Genomic DNA, 14,090 nt, shown 5'->3' on the forward strand with positions numbered 1-14,090 from the left:
GCATTCAAGACTTTTCATGGTCTGGTCCCTGCTTAACTATCCAGGCTCATTTTTCAGCAGCTCCCTCTGCATCGCTCCCTAACACTATACTTTATATCAAATAGTTATCAGTTCTTCTGACCACCAGTTTTTCTCTACTGATCTTTCTGCCTGGGACACTCTCCTATGTACCAGCACCATTCCCCACCCTGTTCAACTAGATAATTTCTCCAGATCTCAGCTTAGGCATGACATCCTTTGGGAAACCACCTCGACTCACTAAGATCGAGTTGGGTGGCTCTCTCCACATCTCCATTATCACACTGCATTGTTAATTAAAACTTCCATGTGCTCAGCATGGTATCTGGCATGTGGTAAACACTCAACAGATAGTGGATGGGTGGGTGGGTGGACAGCTGGATGAATGGATGGATGGATGGGTGGATGGCTGGTTGAAATGAATGAATGAATGAGTGGATGAGTGAATCAATCATGGGCTATCAGATGAAGATATAATTAGCACCCTGCAGAAATGACCCAAGAGGGCTGATTCTCTGTCTTACTGTAAGAAAGCCCCAAAAGGAAGTCTGACCAGCTTTCTAGGAAGCATTGCCATACACACCCTCCCTCTGATTTCCTTAAGGCTGAATGGTGCATTGTCCAACAACGGGCCTGGAATAGATGACTGACTCCAACCGATTTATTGAAAGGCCCAGCTCTGGGGACAACCAAGCTGCTGGACTGGGCAGGAGTGAGGACAGAGCAAGAATTCCTCTGTCACCCCTCATCTCATGGGGTCTGTTCCATGGTCATCACCTCATGTTGCACTTCTTGTGTTCCCCATTCATGTCCTTCCCACAGTTTCCAAAGGTGTCCCCTGCCACATTCACCTTCTCGAAGCAGAGATCAGGAGCAGGCCGGGCTCCTGGGTGAGCAAGAAACATTTATCAGTACACTAGCCAACTTTAGTAGAAATCAGAAGCCCCCAAAGGGCAAAGCTAGCCCTAGGTAAAATGATGAGGTTAAGAAAGATTTTTGGGAGGGAATATTCAGCCTTTTCTTCCTGTACCCCTATCAGGTTATTCCACCCCACCTTCTCAAGACCTACTCATAGAAAAAGGTTTTATATCAGTTCTTTTTTTTTGGCTTTTTGTTTGTTTGCTTGTTTTTTGTTTTTGTGAGGAAGATCAGCCCTGAGCTAACATCCATGCCAATTTTTGCTGAGGAAGACCGGCCCTGAGCTAACATCTATTGCCAATCCTCTTCCTTTTTTTTCCCCTTTACTCCCCAAAGCCCCAGTAAATAGTTGTACGTCATAGCTGCACAACCTTCTAGTTGCTGTATGTGGGATGCCGCCTCAGCATGGCTGGACAAGCGGTGCATCGGTGTGCGCCGGAGATCTGCACCCCGGCCACCAGCAGTGGAGTGCGTGCACTTAACCACTAAGCCATGGGGCCGGCCCCTATATCAGTTCTTTATACCTTATTGAGGTTTTATATCTGTGAGAGGCTTGTGTGCCAAGCCTTCTCTCTAATGAAGAAGTCCTGTACCATTTCAGGATTTTTAAAAACAGGTAATGTATGTACATAATTTTAAAGAAATAAAATATGTCTTGGGAATTTTTCCAACTAGCCATTCCAGTTCCTACTTCTCTTCGCCCTGGAGAAGCAATCATAATTAACAATGTGTCTTCTAGAGAGACTAGATATTTTCTAGATACAATTCTTATGTATCTTGTAGAGATAATCTAATAAAGAATGGCAGCATATCCTATTCAATGTTCTGGATCTTGCAGTTTTCACTTAATTTATTGTGGGAGATGATTTTATTCAGTACATACGGAGCTGCCTCCTTCTTTTATTCAGCTGCATTGTGTTCCATGTATGAATGTACCAGAACTAATTTAAGCAGACTCTACTGAAGGATATACAGGTTGTTACTGCTACAACTAACGACACTGCAATGAATATCCTTGTAAATCAATCTCCACGTGCAAGTATAGTGTAAGATATATTCCTAAGTTGTAGAATGGATGGGTCCAATTTAAGAGCATTTAAAATTTTGATATCTCCAAATTGCTTTCCCCATACTTTCCAAACCACTACATTATTGTTCTTGTTGTTGCAATTATAGTATTATTATTATATTAACTCTTCGGTCTTTGCCAATCTGATATACGAAAAATCCCATCTCATGGTAGTTATAATTTGCTTTCACTTAACATGAGCGAGGGTAAACATCTTTTCATAGTTCAAGGGCCATTTGCATTTCCTTTTCTGACTCCTTCCTCTGCCCATTCTTCTTTTGGATTACTCTTATCCATTTACCCACTCTGAGAACTTAAAGCATCAAGGAACTGGGAAGAACACTGTCCACTGCCTCTCCCTGAAAGTCTACCCTGAGTCGAGGGTAGTATCCAGAGATGCTGTTTTGAAGCCAAGATTCTAAGCTACCCCGAGTGCCTGAAAGAGGAGGCTGGCTTGGCAGTGGTGGGGCGGGAGGAGAGCCCTTACCAGGCCCCCACAGCTGCTGGCATTGCTCCTGATAGGTGAGGCACATGCCGTTGTAGCAGTAGGCCTGGCCATTCTCACAGGGGGTGCCGTCCATCTGGTAGAAGTTGGTGGGGCAATGGGGGGACTCGCCCGTGCAGAACTCCGGGAGGTCGCACTGCCGCGCCTGCTCACGGCACAGGGTGCCGGGGGCCAGCAGCTGAGCCGAGGAACGAGAGGAAAAAATAGTCAATCTCCTGCCTGCCCTCAATCCTATCAGCAAAGGGCTCATGAGCATCACTCTTGTGGAACAGAATTTCCCATTACCTTTATTTCAGAGCACTTTTTACATGACCTCATCAGCTCAAACCATCATCAACCTTCTAATATGAATAGAGTGAGAGTTTTCAAGGTGTTTTCACAAATGCTAACTCACTTCCTCTTAAGTAGGTAAGAAATAATATTTATGCAACAATTTACAGTTTACTAAGTGCTTTAATAATAACAGCTACTTTTACAGAGCTCCCACTCAAGTGCCCAGTACAAATATTACTTCATTTAGTTTCATGATAGTCCTACATATTGTAATTATCCCTGTTTTATAGATGATGAAACCTGAGGCTCAAAGATGTTAAGCAATGTATCCAAAGTCTCATGGTTAGTAAGTAGCAGAAGAGCCAGGCCCGCTAATATATACGCACAGATACAGACACACACACACACAGAGGCAAATATAAACTCACATATGCAAATATATTGACCCATTCACACATATACATCTACAAATACAATACAAATATTTGCCCCTAAACATCTACATATTTACCCATGTGTGTATACACACACACACACTAAACTAGCATTCACACAACATCTTTAAACTTACAAAGCACTTTAGCAATAATACATCTCCATTATTGAGCCAAGCACCAGGCTAAATATGTTACACATACTTGTCTTGTGCCATCCTCACAATATCCATGAGACAGACATTGCTATTTGCCTCATTCTGCAGATGAAATAACCTGGTCAACAGCACACCTTGGGCAAATGGTAGACTTGAGTTTCCACTCAAGTCTTACAGCCGCCCTGGTGGTCAGCGTTATTAGTACTCTTCTCATTTTACAGTTAAAGAACCTAGGCTGCCCCAAATCACAAAGCAGGGGCTTGAACTGAAGGCCTCAGATGCCAAGCCTCGTCTTTCCCCACACACTACTCTCCAGGGAATCCTTTCTGAGACTCAAACTGAAATCCTGGTATGGAACGAGACGGGTTCTCTGCTCTCCATGCTTATTCTCAGGCCTTGGTCCTAGACTCAAAGGACCCGACCCAGCACAGCCTCCCTGGTAGGACGCCGGGTCTGCTCTAGAGTCAAACCAGATGGCGTGTGAGTTGCCCTGAGCCAAGCAAAGAGAGCCACGTCTGAGAATAGCGCCCTCCCTTGCTTCTGAGTGACTCCACACCACCCACAAGACCCTCCCAGGAGAGAGGCTGAGAACGGGCCAGCTGACAGCTTGCTGAAAGCGTGGAGGCTCAGTTGCAAGGGTGGGTATGGGCCGTGCGTGGAGGAGGAAGCCGAAGGATGCTTCTCTCCACCCAGGAGCAGGATGGAGGGGAAGAGGACCCACCCTGGAGTCAGTCTGCTTGGGTTCAAATCCCAGCTCCTTAACCAGCAGTGGGGCCTGGGGCAGCTACTTAACTTCTCTGTGTTCACACACCCATAAATGGGATAATGACTCTCTCATGGGGTTGCTAGAAGGAATGAGTTTGAACAGTATCTGGCACGTAATGAGCACTCAGCAAGTGGTAGGTGGAGCATAGATCCACAATTTCTATCCAAAATTTTGGGGCCAGATGGGCTTCGGACTTTACAGATTTCAGAAAGCAGACAGCATACGTACATACATATGTATGTATATATATATACAGATTGCATACACGTATATGTATATTACATAACCCCCCAGCAAGGCCCAGGGTTATACTTTATAATCAAACACATGAATATTTCTGCAAAGAAATATAAATATTCACTTTAAGTGTGATTTTAAAAAAAAGACTATAATTAGTTTCATGTCAATTCAGGTCAAATTTTGTAAACAAATCAGTTGAAAAAAATTTTTTTCAGCTTTTAGAACTTTCTAAGTTTCAGAATTGTGGATAAGAGACTATAGGCTAATAGTAAAATTAGTAGTAATATCTTCCACATCAATATTAAGAGTATGGGCTGCAGAGTCAAGGAAAATTGGTTTAGCCTCTTCCTGGCTGTGTGATCCTGGAAAAGTCACTTATCCCCTCTGAGCCCCAGTTTCCTCATCTTAAATTGAGGATAATAATATATATCTCATGGACTTTTGTGAAGATTGAATGATATGACATATATAAAATTCTCTGCACAGTGCTTAGCACCTAATAAGAGGTCCACTAATGTTGATCAAATTTATGATGATGATTATTATGAGCTCCAAATAAATCAAACCTACTCTCTCTGGACACTTGTTTTTTTAAAAAAAAAAATCTCCCACGTTCTTGGAGGCGCAGCCCTCCGGGGTGATTTGAACTCAGTGAGGCCCAGCAGAGGAAACAGTAAACTTTGTTCATAGGGCCTTTCCAACTTTGATGCTGTCACTTCCCCAGGATGGAGCCTGCATCCCGCTCATCACCCCCAGCAGAGCTCTGGGCTGTCGGGTCAGACCCGGGGCAGGGCGAAGAGGGCCTCTTACCTTACAGCCGTGACAGCAGGAACCATGGGCACACTCCGCCCCTTCTCTCAGGGTGCAGTTGGAAGCGTTGCAGCAGGGGTTACTACAATCCTGGAGAGGCAGTGGGAGGGGCGTGAGCCTCTGGGAGAGCAGGGCGGGGCGACAGGGGTCTGAGCGGAGCAAGGACCTTCCCTGTCTCTCGTATTTCCCCACTCCTGCCCCACATGCCCCTGGAGCCCAAGTGCCCTGGAAGCCTTTCCCAAAAAAATCACTGCATAGCATCATCGCTAAGGTAATGTGTATTTATCACAGAAAATGGACAAATGCACAAGCATCAGTAAGACCACAACTTCGACATAATTACGATTTGAATGCAGATATTTTTCCAGGCATTTCCCTTTCCACATACATAGACATACACTTATTTTACAAAATCATAATATCCACACTGCTTTTTAACTTAATATGATATGCACATTTCTCCTTGTAAGCGTATATTCTTCTAAAACATGATTTCGAGCACTGTATTACACTATATGGAAATTCCGTGAGTTGTCTTTCTCATCCCCAACAGAACATCCAGAGACCCTGTCTTCTACGACTCTCCTCCCTGACCCCACATTCCCAGGCCTTACTGCCCCATAAAAAGAGGCCATCAGGGGCAAGGGTATGCTGGAACCACCTCTGAACACAGTTTATGTCAGTTCCTGGGGCTTGCTTCCTCAGACTGCTTTGGCCATTTGCTGTTCTTCCTCAACCCTCACTGGCCTGGACCTTTCTGGAACAGAAGGTCTCTAGGGGTTCCATGCTCTCCTCTCTTCCTTCCTGCCCTACAGGTCCTGATTTGATGACATATATGAGATTTATATCAATCCTGGTGAGGCAGGATTATCTCCAATTCACAGGTGGGGAAACCGAGGCTCAGACAAGTCCAGTGTCTGGTCGAGGCACACACCTGACAAGTGTTGGAGCTGAATTCACGCCATGTTTGCCTGGAGCCCACCCCATGCTTATTAACCATATCATATCCATAATCGTGTCCATGGGTCTAGCATGTTGGAGAGACACATGCCACCACCCGACTACAGATATCCATCCACCTATCTCCCCTAACAGAAGGAACAAGGACACTTTCCTTCCATTCATCTCCCACCATCCTGGGCCCCAAGCAGACCCACGTTCCTTCCCTTCTGACATACCATGTTTCTTCCCACCTCAAGGCACAGTTCCTCCTCCACCTGAAATGTGCCTTCTCTCCTTGTGCTCCTCACTAACTCCTAACTTTGCCTTTGGATATGGGGTCAGAGATCACACTCTCACCCAAGTAGGGCGGCTCCACTCACATCACACATACTTATAGCCCTACGTCACAGGTTGTATTTATATACTTTGCCATTATCTGGTCAACGCGTGTTTCCTCCACTAGACTATATGCTCCACGAGGACAGGGACCACATCTATTTTTGCTATCCATCCTATCCCTAGCACGCAACATAGTACCCCCTACTCCATAAATACGTGTTGAATAAGCAGCTGCTCCAAATATAAGCCAACTGGCTGAGCCCACTCATAGGCTGATCCTCAACCCCACTGGGCCTTCCATGATAATACAACTCCCTCCTTTCTGAAGGGTCTGGGCTGATCTCTCTGAACTCATGGTGGTGGAGATGGTGGAGTCTTTAACCAGTTCTTGTTTTATTATGAAAGTTCCATGCTGGCATTAAAAAAAAATCAAACCATGGAGAAGGTTATAAAATCAAATAGTCTTTTCCCGTTTATACAGACCCTCAATTTCCCCCACATAGTTTACAGTTACTCATGTACTCTCCCCCAAATTGTTTTGCATATTAACCCACATATTTTCATCCTTCAAAAAACAGAGATGAAACTATCCAGTTCTGCTTTTTGCAGAAGAACACGCATCTGTTAGAAATGACGGCGCGCCGTTGCGTGCCGGCCACACTCATTCTGAAGACCAGAAGGAAGGGAAGAGCTTGTACACAAACAGTTCTGCTCCTTCTTCCTCCTCGCAGCCCTTTTCAGACTTGACAATACTTCCTACATCCCCTTTCAATCATCCCTTCTCCAGGCTAAACAGCATGAACTTGTTATTTTAAGCATCCTCCTAAGGCGCAGGTTCAAGTTCATATATCCGGCTGTGCGGCCTCCAGAATAAATTTGGTGCAGCTGGAGGGCCAAGGGGGCCAACTGTAGCCCCACTGGGGAAGAGATTGTGGTTTCTGGTTAGACCAGATACTCATAAGGAGAACTCCACCCTGACTTGGACACAAACGGTGCCAACCTCAAACTAGGAAAGTCTGCAGAAATGGGCCACATTTAAGGCTTACTCTCCACATCTTATTTATGATGGGATCTTTGTGTATGTAGGAAATGCCTATGACTAAGGAATTTTCAATTGCATTCTCTTCGACCTTGAGATTTGAAACCAGTGCACATTCTTCCTCTCCCAACAGCATCACTATGACATCTTACCTCTTCCTCCCCACAGTCACACTCTTCCCCTTCCTCCAGGTACCCGTTCCCACATCTCCGGCCTCCATACAGTGTCCTGGTGTCTGGCATATTGGAGAGACACATCCCACCGCCTGACTGCAGATACCTGTCCAGCTCCTTCCTGTTGCATCCATTGAACACTCTGGGGAAGGGATGCCTGGAAGAGAATAAGGTTGGAGTTAGTGGAAAGTCTGAGCATCAAGCAGCCAGAACAGCCATCAATTCTGTTGCCCATGGCTGATTCCACCTGGATCAGACCCCCATAGTCCCATGCACATACATTCTGCTCCCTTAGAACACTAACTTAACAATTCTTTCTAAGAATTATTAACCACCCCATAATGTTCTTTTTCCCTCCTTCTGCATAGAGGAAGTACTTGAAAATCAAAAGCAACAGTTTCCACCCTTTGCACGAAGAAGTTGCAATAAATAAAGGGTTATGAGTGTGTTACAATAGGTCTCTTGAGCCTCATAGCTGAATAAAATACCAGCCAACCCAAACTTTTCTTGAAGCTGATATTAGATGGCGATTTTCTTGGGACAGAGGACCAGGACAAAAAAGGCCAAGATCATGGGTTTAATTTCTTCATTGGGCCAGTGATCTGATCTCTGTTCTAAAGATGCAGACAGCACTCCAAATTCAACCAGCCAACTCACAAATGCATGGTCTTTATCACAAGGGTATGAACGGTCCTGGGTCCTGCTACTGGGACAAAAGTCATACATTCCCTGGTGGCAAGTCAGTATCACCATTTGAGTCCATAAAGGGAGAGTTATCCTGACCCCAATTCTCTAAACCAACTAAAGGTTATGCAACGGAGGGTTTCCTTCAGTTGTGAGGTATGTCACAAGGAATTTGTTACTAATAATTGTTAAACTACTAAAATGTGTGAATAGTTTAAAATCAAATTGGAGTAGTAATTAACTCTCAACTATTTGTCTACAAATATGCTTTCTAGATTGGGAGAGAAAGGGGTGGACTTAACGGTGAGCTCATGGGGATCTGAGCATGACCCATGAACCATCCTTTATGTATTACAGCCGAGAAGTGATGGAAAAACACTGGACACTGGAGCTCCAAGAAAGCTGCATTTTCTCTTGGAGACACTGAGACACCATTCTCTAAGAAGCATAAGCAGGCCCTCATGGTTTGGGGTGGGAGACACAAGCTCCCATCATGATGCCTTCCAAAGAGTGACTCAGGTGCTGGAAGAACTCAATGCTCTCTGCTGTCTGAGTTCAGACACTAAATATTAGTCCTCTGAATAAACTCGAGAATTCTCTTCAAAGGCTCTGGTTTAAAAACCCCTCAAAACTACAGGGAGATGCAGCTGCCTTCGTAAACACGGCCTGTGAATTCCCTGAGGAGTGACTCTGGGGTGTGTGGATGTTCCCCTTTCTCTTCCTAGTTCTGGAGGCTACATCAGTGCTTTCAATCAAGCCTGGGACATAACAGCACTCATCAAGCTCTCTTAGAATGCAGGGACTAAGGGTTGTGGCTGTTATCAAAATGGTCTTCATCAAAAATTCATGAAGAGAAAAAGACATACATGGTCAGGCCAATTTTACAGCTGAAGACCCTACGACAGAAACTAAGTATATCTAGGGTTCCACCAGCACTAACCTCCTGCTAAAAACCTAGTGCTCCTTCCACGTTTGCTTTCTTGGTCCCCTTCCAACGTCTTTCTTGTCAAAACCACATTTCTCTCCAAGGCCCCCACCAGAGATGTAACAGGGGCTCCTTGGGGCTGGCTGGGAGGAGCACTTGGGTTGCACCAGCCTCACATGCTCTGCCCTCCACCCTGTCCTCACCTTCCTGTCTGACTCACCCGGTGGCGGCTGCCATGATGCACCCACCATCAGCTGCACTGGCTGAGCAACAATCCGCAGAATCATGGCTCATACCGAAGTTGTGGCCCATCTCGTGGGCCATGGTGGCAGCCACGCCAATGGCATTCTCAGAGTGGTCCTGCTCAGGGAGAAACTTCAGGTCAAGAAGACAGCTCCCCCCACCCCTAATCCTGCCCTTTCTTTCGCTGAGCCTTGCAGCTCTCCACTGATTCCACGACGACTGTGCATATAGACTCAGTGATAAAAGCCTGTGCTTTTAACTACCATGCTGCATCTGCTGATATATGGGATGGATATAGAGGGGTGGACAAATAGATCATAGCAGGTCTCCTGGATATCTGCTTCATAGGTTAGAAATGAATAGTCAAAATACTGTCACAAAGTCAGAGAGAATTTCAAAAGAAGGCAGTAATTTCCTAACTGTGACTTTGAGACAGGCTCTTGTTTCATAATGATATACCTAACAACACAAGACCTAGAATAAAAAAAATTTTTCTTTTTAAGAAAGATTGATTATCTTTTTTTTTGGGGGGGGGGAAGATTGGCCCTGAGCTAACATCTGTTGCCAATCTTCCTCTTTTTCTTTTTTCTCCCCAAAGCCCCAGTACATAGCTGTGTATCATAGTTGTACAGCTGTAGCTCTTCTATGTGGGGCACCGCCTCAGCATGGCTTTGATGAGCGGTGACTAGGTCCGCGCCCAGGATCCAAACTGGTGAACCCCAGGCTGCCGAAGCGGAACACACGAACTTAAGCACTATGCCACCAGGCCGGCCCTCCCCCAAAAATTTATCTCTATTATTTTACTACTCCCCAGGCCCTGGTTTGGAATATATGAGAGATCTAGTGATGTATCAATGTAATGGCTTCAGGGTTCTCCTGAGCTTGAAAGTTGGGGATAAATTACAATAAATGAAAATTCGCCCCTGGGTACCTCCATCTTTTAGAAATTAATGACTTCATTTTAAACAATTGCCCTTCTTGATGTCAAGGGTTTTTTTTTTTCCTGCAATAATAAATATAAAATTATTTTTTCAAGATGATCTTCTGTCTTGTGAGGCAGTTTTCTGCTTTCTGTAGCATCAATATCCTGGCTAAGACTCACCATGTTGACTCCTCCAGACTGGTACACCGAGCACATGGCCATGAGGGGGGCCAGACCGATGGTGGTGCCATGGAAGGACATGCCCCTGCAGGAGAGAAGGAGAGAGGGTGATTCAGATGGGGGCTGAGAGGGCTGTTCCAATGTGCCCAGGAGCTGGTGGCCATTATGGTGTTCCCTGGCCCCACTGACATTCCCAAGGAGAGAGGCCCTGGTATTCTAGGCTAACTGGACAACTTCTAAGTCACCACACCTCTCACTTCCTCTCACCTATTCTCTCACTGCTCCAGAGACACAGAAAGAGAGCAAAAGGTCACTTTTTCCCACAATACACCCATGGCCCCATTCCCTGGAAGGAAATGGGCAGGACTTGCAAAGCTGCATCCCATTCCTGCTGTAGAGGAAAACGTCAGAGGGAGGGGTTGAGGGAAGGGTGGCACAGGTTCTGATGCTGAAATGAATCATGCCCACTTCCGCCAGCTGCTGGGTTCCCATGCCATATCTCTGGCTCTCTGGTATGTGTATTGGGGTGGGATGGGGAGATTGGGCAGCAGCTGTGGGGGCTGATGCTTCATTCCCACATCACTCGGGGGCCAAGGAAACAGATGTGTCCCATCAGGAGCCTCACAAAGTGCAGCTGGATACAAGGGCAAGCTGTTTTGCAGTTGTGAGCTTAATCTGCCAACAGCCAGACCTATATTCCCCTAGTTTAATACATCCCTCTCTGAGCTGTATACACCTAGGGCAGGGGAGAAGGAAAGAATAAAATACCGGTGTTTTCATGCATACCACAAACATGTAATTTATTTAAAGGATCTACGTGGAAATTCATTACATGGTACTTTCGTATCACCCCATGTTTGTCTTCTTATCTAGACCACAATATCTTTGAGAGCTGAGACACTCTTATTTATTTGGGGTCACCAGAACTTAGCATAGAATCTGATACACAGTAGGTGCTTAATAAATGTTTGCTGAATTCAAGGCAGACTCCTTCAGGCAAACAATCTGCAAAGGAATATGCAAAATATATGCAAATCTATACGAAGCCCTACAGGTTATTTCATAAACTTAGACATGGCTCTGAGGAAGTCCTACCCAAAGCAGGACACCAGGCTTCCAAAGTTCAGGCCCAAAGTTTGAGTAACCAAAAACTCATCCTAGGTGAATGTACCACTAAGAAGTAACCACTGATAGCCCGGGTTTTGGGTATAGCTACCTCCCCACTTTCTTTGAAAGAGTAAACAAAGGTTTAAATGATTGTTGATTTGAGAGATATTTAGGGAACAGAAGGAAAATGATCTTATTATGTACGTGCCTTTTGCTGTAACTGCCTCAGAATATCTTTCGATGTCAACACTAATAAATATCAGATAATCACCCCAGGCGACTTTCACGTGCCACCATGACCCCCAACAGCGTCTATTCTTTTCTCTCTGGGATTGAAGAAACTTCAGCACAACCCCCTCCCGCCTCCAATGTCTCCCTCCACCAAACACACGGTTCCAGCACTATCTGCCACTTTGACTGTCTCAGGCTCTCATCCCTGAGGCCCTGGAAATGAAGTGAAGGACAATCCAAGGAAGCTCTCTCCTGCACCTGCTTTGAGAGATTAGCTCATGTACTAGAACAAAGTGCCAAGAAGATCACGATGAGCCCCTTAGAAAGTCTGTTTCAAAGAGACCCATGACCAACAGTCAGTCACTTCCCAAACACACACCCAAATGCTTCAGATGCTCAACTGAATACATCTAAGTCTAATTTTCTCATCTAGATTGTAAACACTTCTTGGGATTGTTAAGGCTCTTAGGCTTTTTAATATTTTCCAGGGTGTGCTGGGTAGAGAGCACATGTCTGAGAATTCCTTGATTACCTGGACCAGAGAGTCAGGATGGCCTAGTACAACCAACACTCGGCACTGAGGGGAAAGGAAGGGGCAGACAGCACAGGCACTGGGGGCAGGGGCTTTGCCGCCAAGGCCAAGGCAACACATATGGAAAAGGCTATTTACGTGATTAACTGTGCATTGTCATGGTTCTTCTGGGAGAGTAGCTTGCGCCTCCAACTAAGAAATGACCAGAGCGTAGAGTACGGGTTCTCCGAAACTTCACACATATTCCCATGAGTCCACACTTCCAAGCCCACAAGGGCAATCCGGATGTTCAAGGATCGGTAAAACTGAAAGCACACAAAAGAGCCACAGCGTCATCTGTCAACACCACCTAAGATTTACAAGCCCCTTCCTAGCCTAAGCGCTCAGAGCAAATACCAGATTTCTCTGTCGCATGTGCCTCCAAGGGGAAAGACAACAGGTATTATTCACCTTTTTCAGAAAGGGGAAATGAGATCCTGAGAAAGATGCACAGCATTCTGGTGGCAGAGCTGGGGTGACTTAGCTTAGAGAAAAGAAGACTGAGATAGGACATAGAGTTGCTTTCAAATACGTATAGGGCTCTTACGGGGAAAAAGGCTCAGCATTGCTCCACATGGTCCTGAAGTAAGGCTCAGTCAATAAGTAAAACAGACAAAAGACACATTTCATTTTAAAATAGGAAAAAGCTTTCAAATAAAGCCGGTTGTAAGGAAGCTCAGAGCTAAGCCTTGCTGTCGTCTGTAATAAGTACCCTTGGCCTGGCTGTCTGGCACAATTACCCCTCCCAGTTCCTTACGAGGTCCTTATCTTCTTTATACACGTCTAAAATGTTCTCTTGCATATGAATTTTTAAAAACAATTTTATTGAGGTATAATTTACACACTGTAAAATTCACCCATTTTAGGTGTACAGCTCAATATTTTTTAGTAAACTTACCAAGCTGTAAAGAGATCACCATAATCGAATTTTAGAATATTTTCATCACACCAGTAAGATCCCTTATGTCCCTTTATACTCATTTCCCATTTTCATCCCCAGATCCTGGCAATCACTAATCTACTTTCTGTCTCTATAGATTTACCTTTTCTGGACATTTTCTATAAACAGAATTATACAGTATGTGTTCTTTTGTGTCTGGCTTCTTCCACTTAGCATGTTTTTGAGATTCATCCATCTTGTAGCCTATATGAGTTTGTCATTCCTTTTTATATTGCTGAATAGTATTCCATTGTATGGATAGACCAAATTGTATATGGATACATTACTGTAAGATGTCTCCTGCTCATTTTGGAGGTAGATGAGTATAAATGATATACAAGTAGATAGATATGCCTACTCTCAGAAGTTTGCTTCTCCATCACTGGAGGCATTCAGGCTTCGTCAAGGATACCAAAAACAGGTTGCAAGCATTAGACTGCAAGGTCCAAATAACCTTCAGGATTCTGTCCAACCCAGAGATCCTGAAATTCTATAAATGAGACCTGACGTTCGGGCTCCTCAAGGCTAGAACTACACCTAACTTTGCTGACATGGTATCTTTCATCTCATACACAAATAAGCAGGAAGAGGATTTTTTAAAAA

At 44.9% G+C, this 14,090-nt stretch overlaps 1 protein-coding gene across 1 annotated transcript in view; it reads right to left on the reverse strand.

Moving 5' to 3' along the window:
• Window positions 1-14,090, reverse strand: part of ADAM19 (ADAM metallopeptidase domain 19) — an 80,527-nt gene that overhangs the window by 12,713 nt on the left and 53,724 nt on the right. The window contains exons 9-15 of the mRNA XM_058544842.1: window positions 12,647-12,813; window positions 10,639-10,723; window positions 9,514-9,653; window positions 7,664-7,841; window positions 5,192-5,281; window positions 2,493-2,688; window positions 796-904 (exon numbers count right to left, since the gene is read on the reverse strand). Coding sequence (XP_058400825.1) covers window positions 796-904; window positions 2,493-2,688; window positions 5,192-5,281; window positions 7,664-7,841; window positions 9,514-9,653; window positions 10,639-10,723; window positions 12,647-12,813 — 965 coding nt within the window. The remainder of the gene's footprint in view (window positions 1-795; window positions 905-2,492; window positions 2,689-5,191; window positions 5,282-7,663; window positions 7,842-9,513; window positions 9,654-10,638; window positions 10,724-12,646; window positions 12,814-14,090) is intronic.

The sequence above is a fragment of the Diceros bicornis genome, chromosome 1 (assembly GCF_020826845.1).
Source record: "Diceros bicornis minor isolate mBicDic1 chromosome 1, mDicBic1.mat.cur, whole genome shotgun sequence".
Taxonomy (NCBI): domain Eukaryota; kingdom Metazoa; phylum Chordata; class Mammalia; order Perissodactyla; family Rhinocerotidae; genus Diceros; species Diceros bicornis.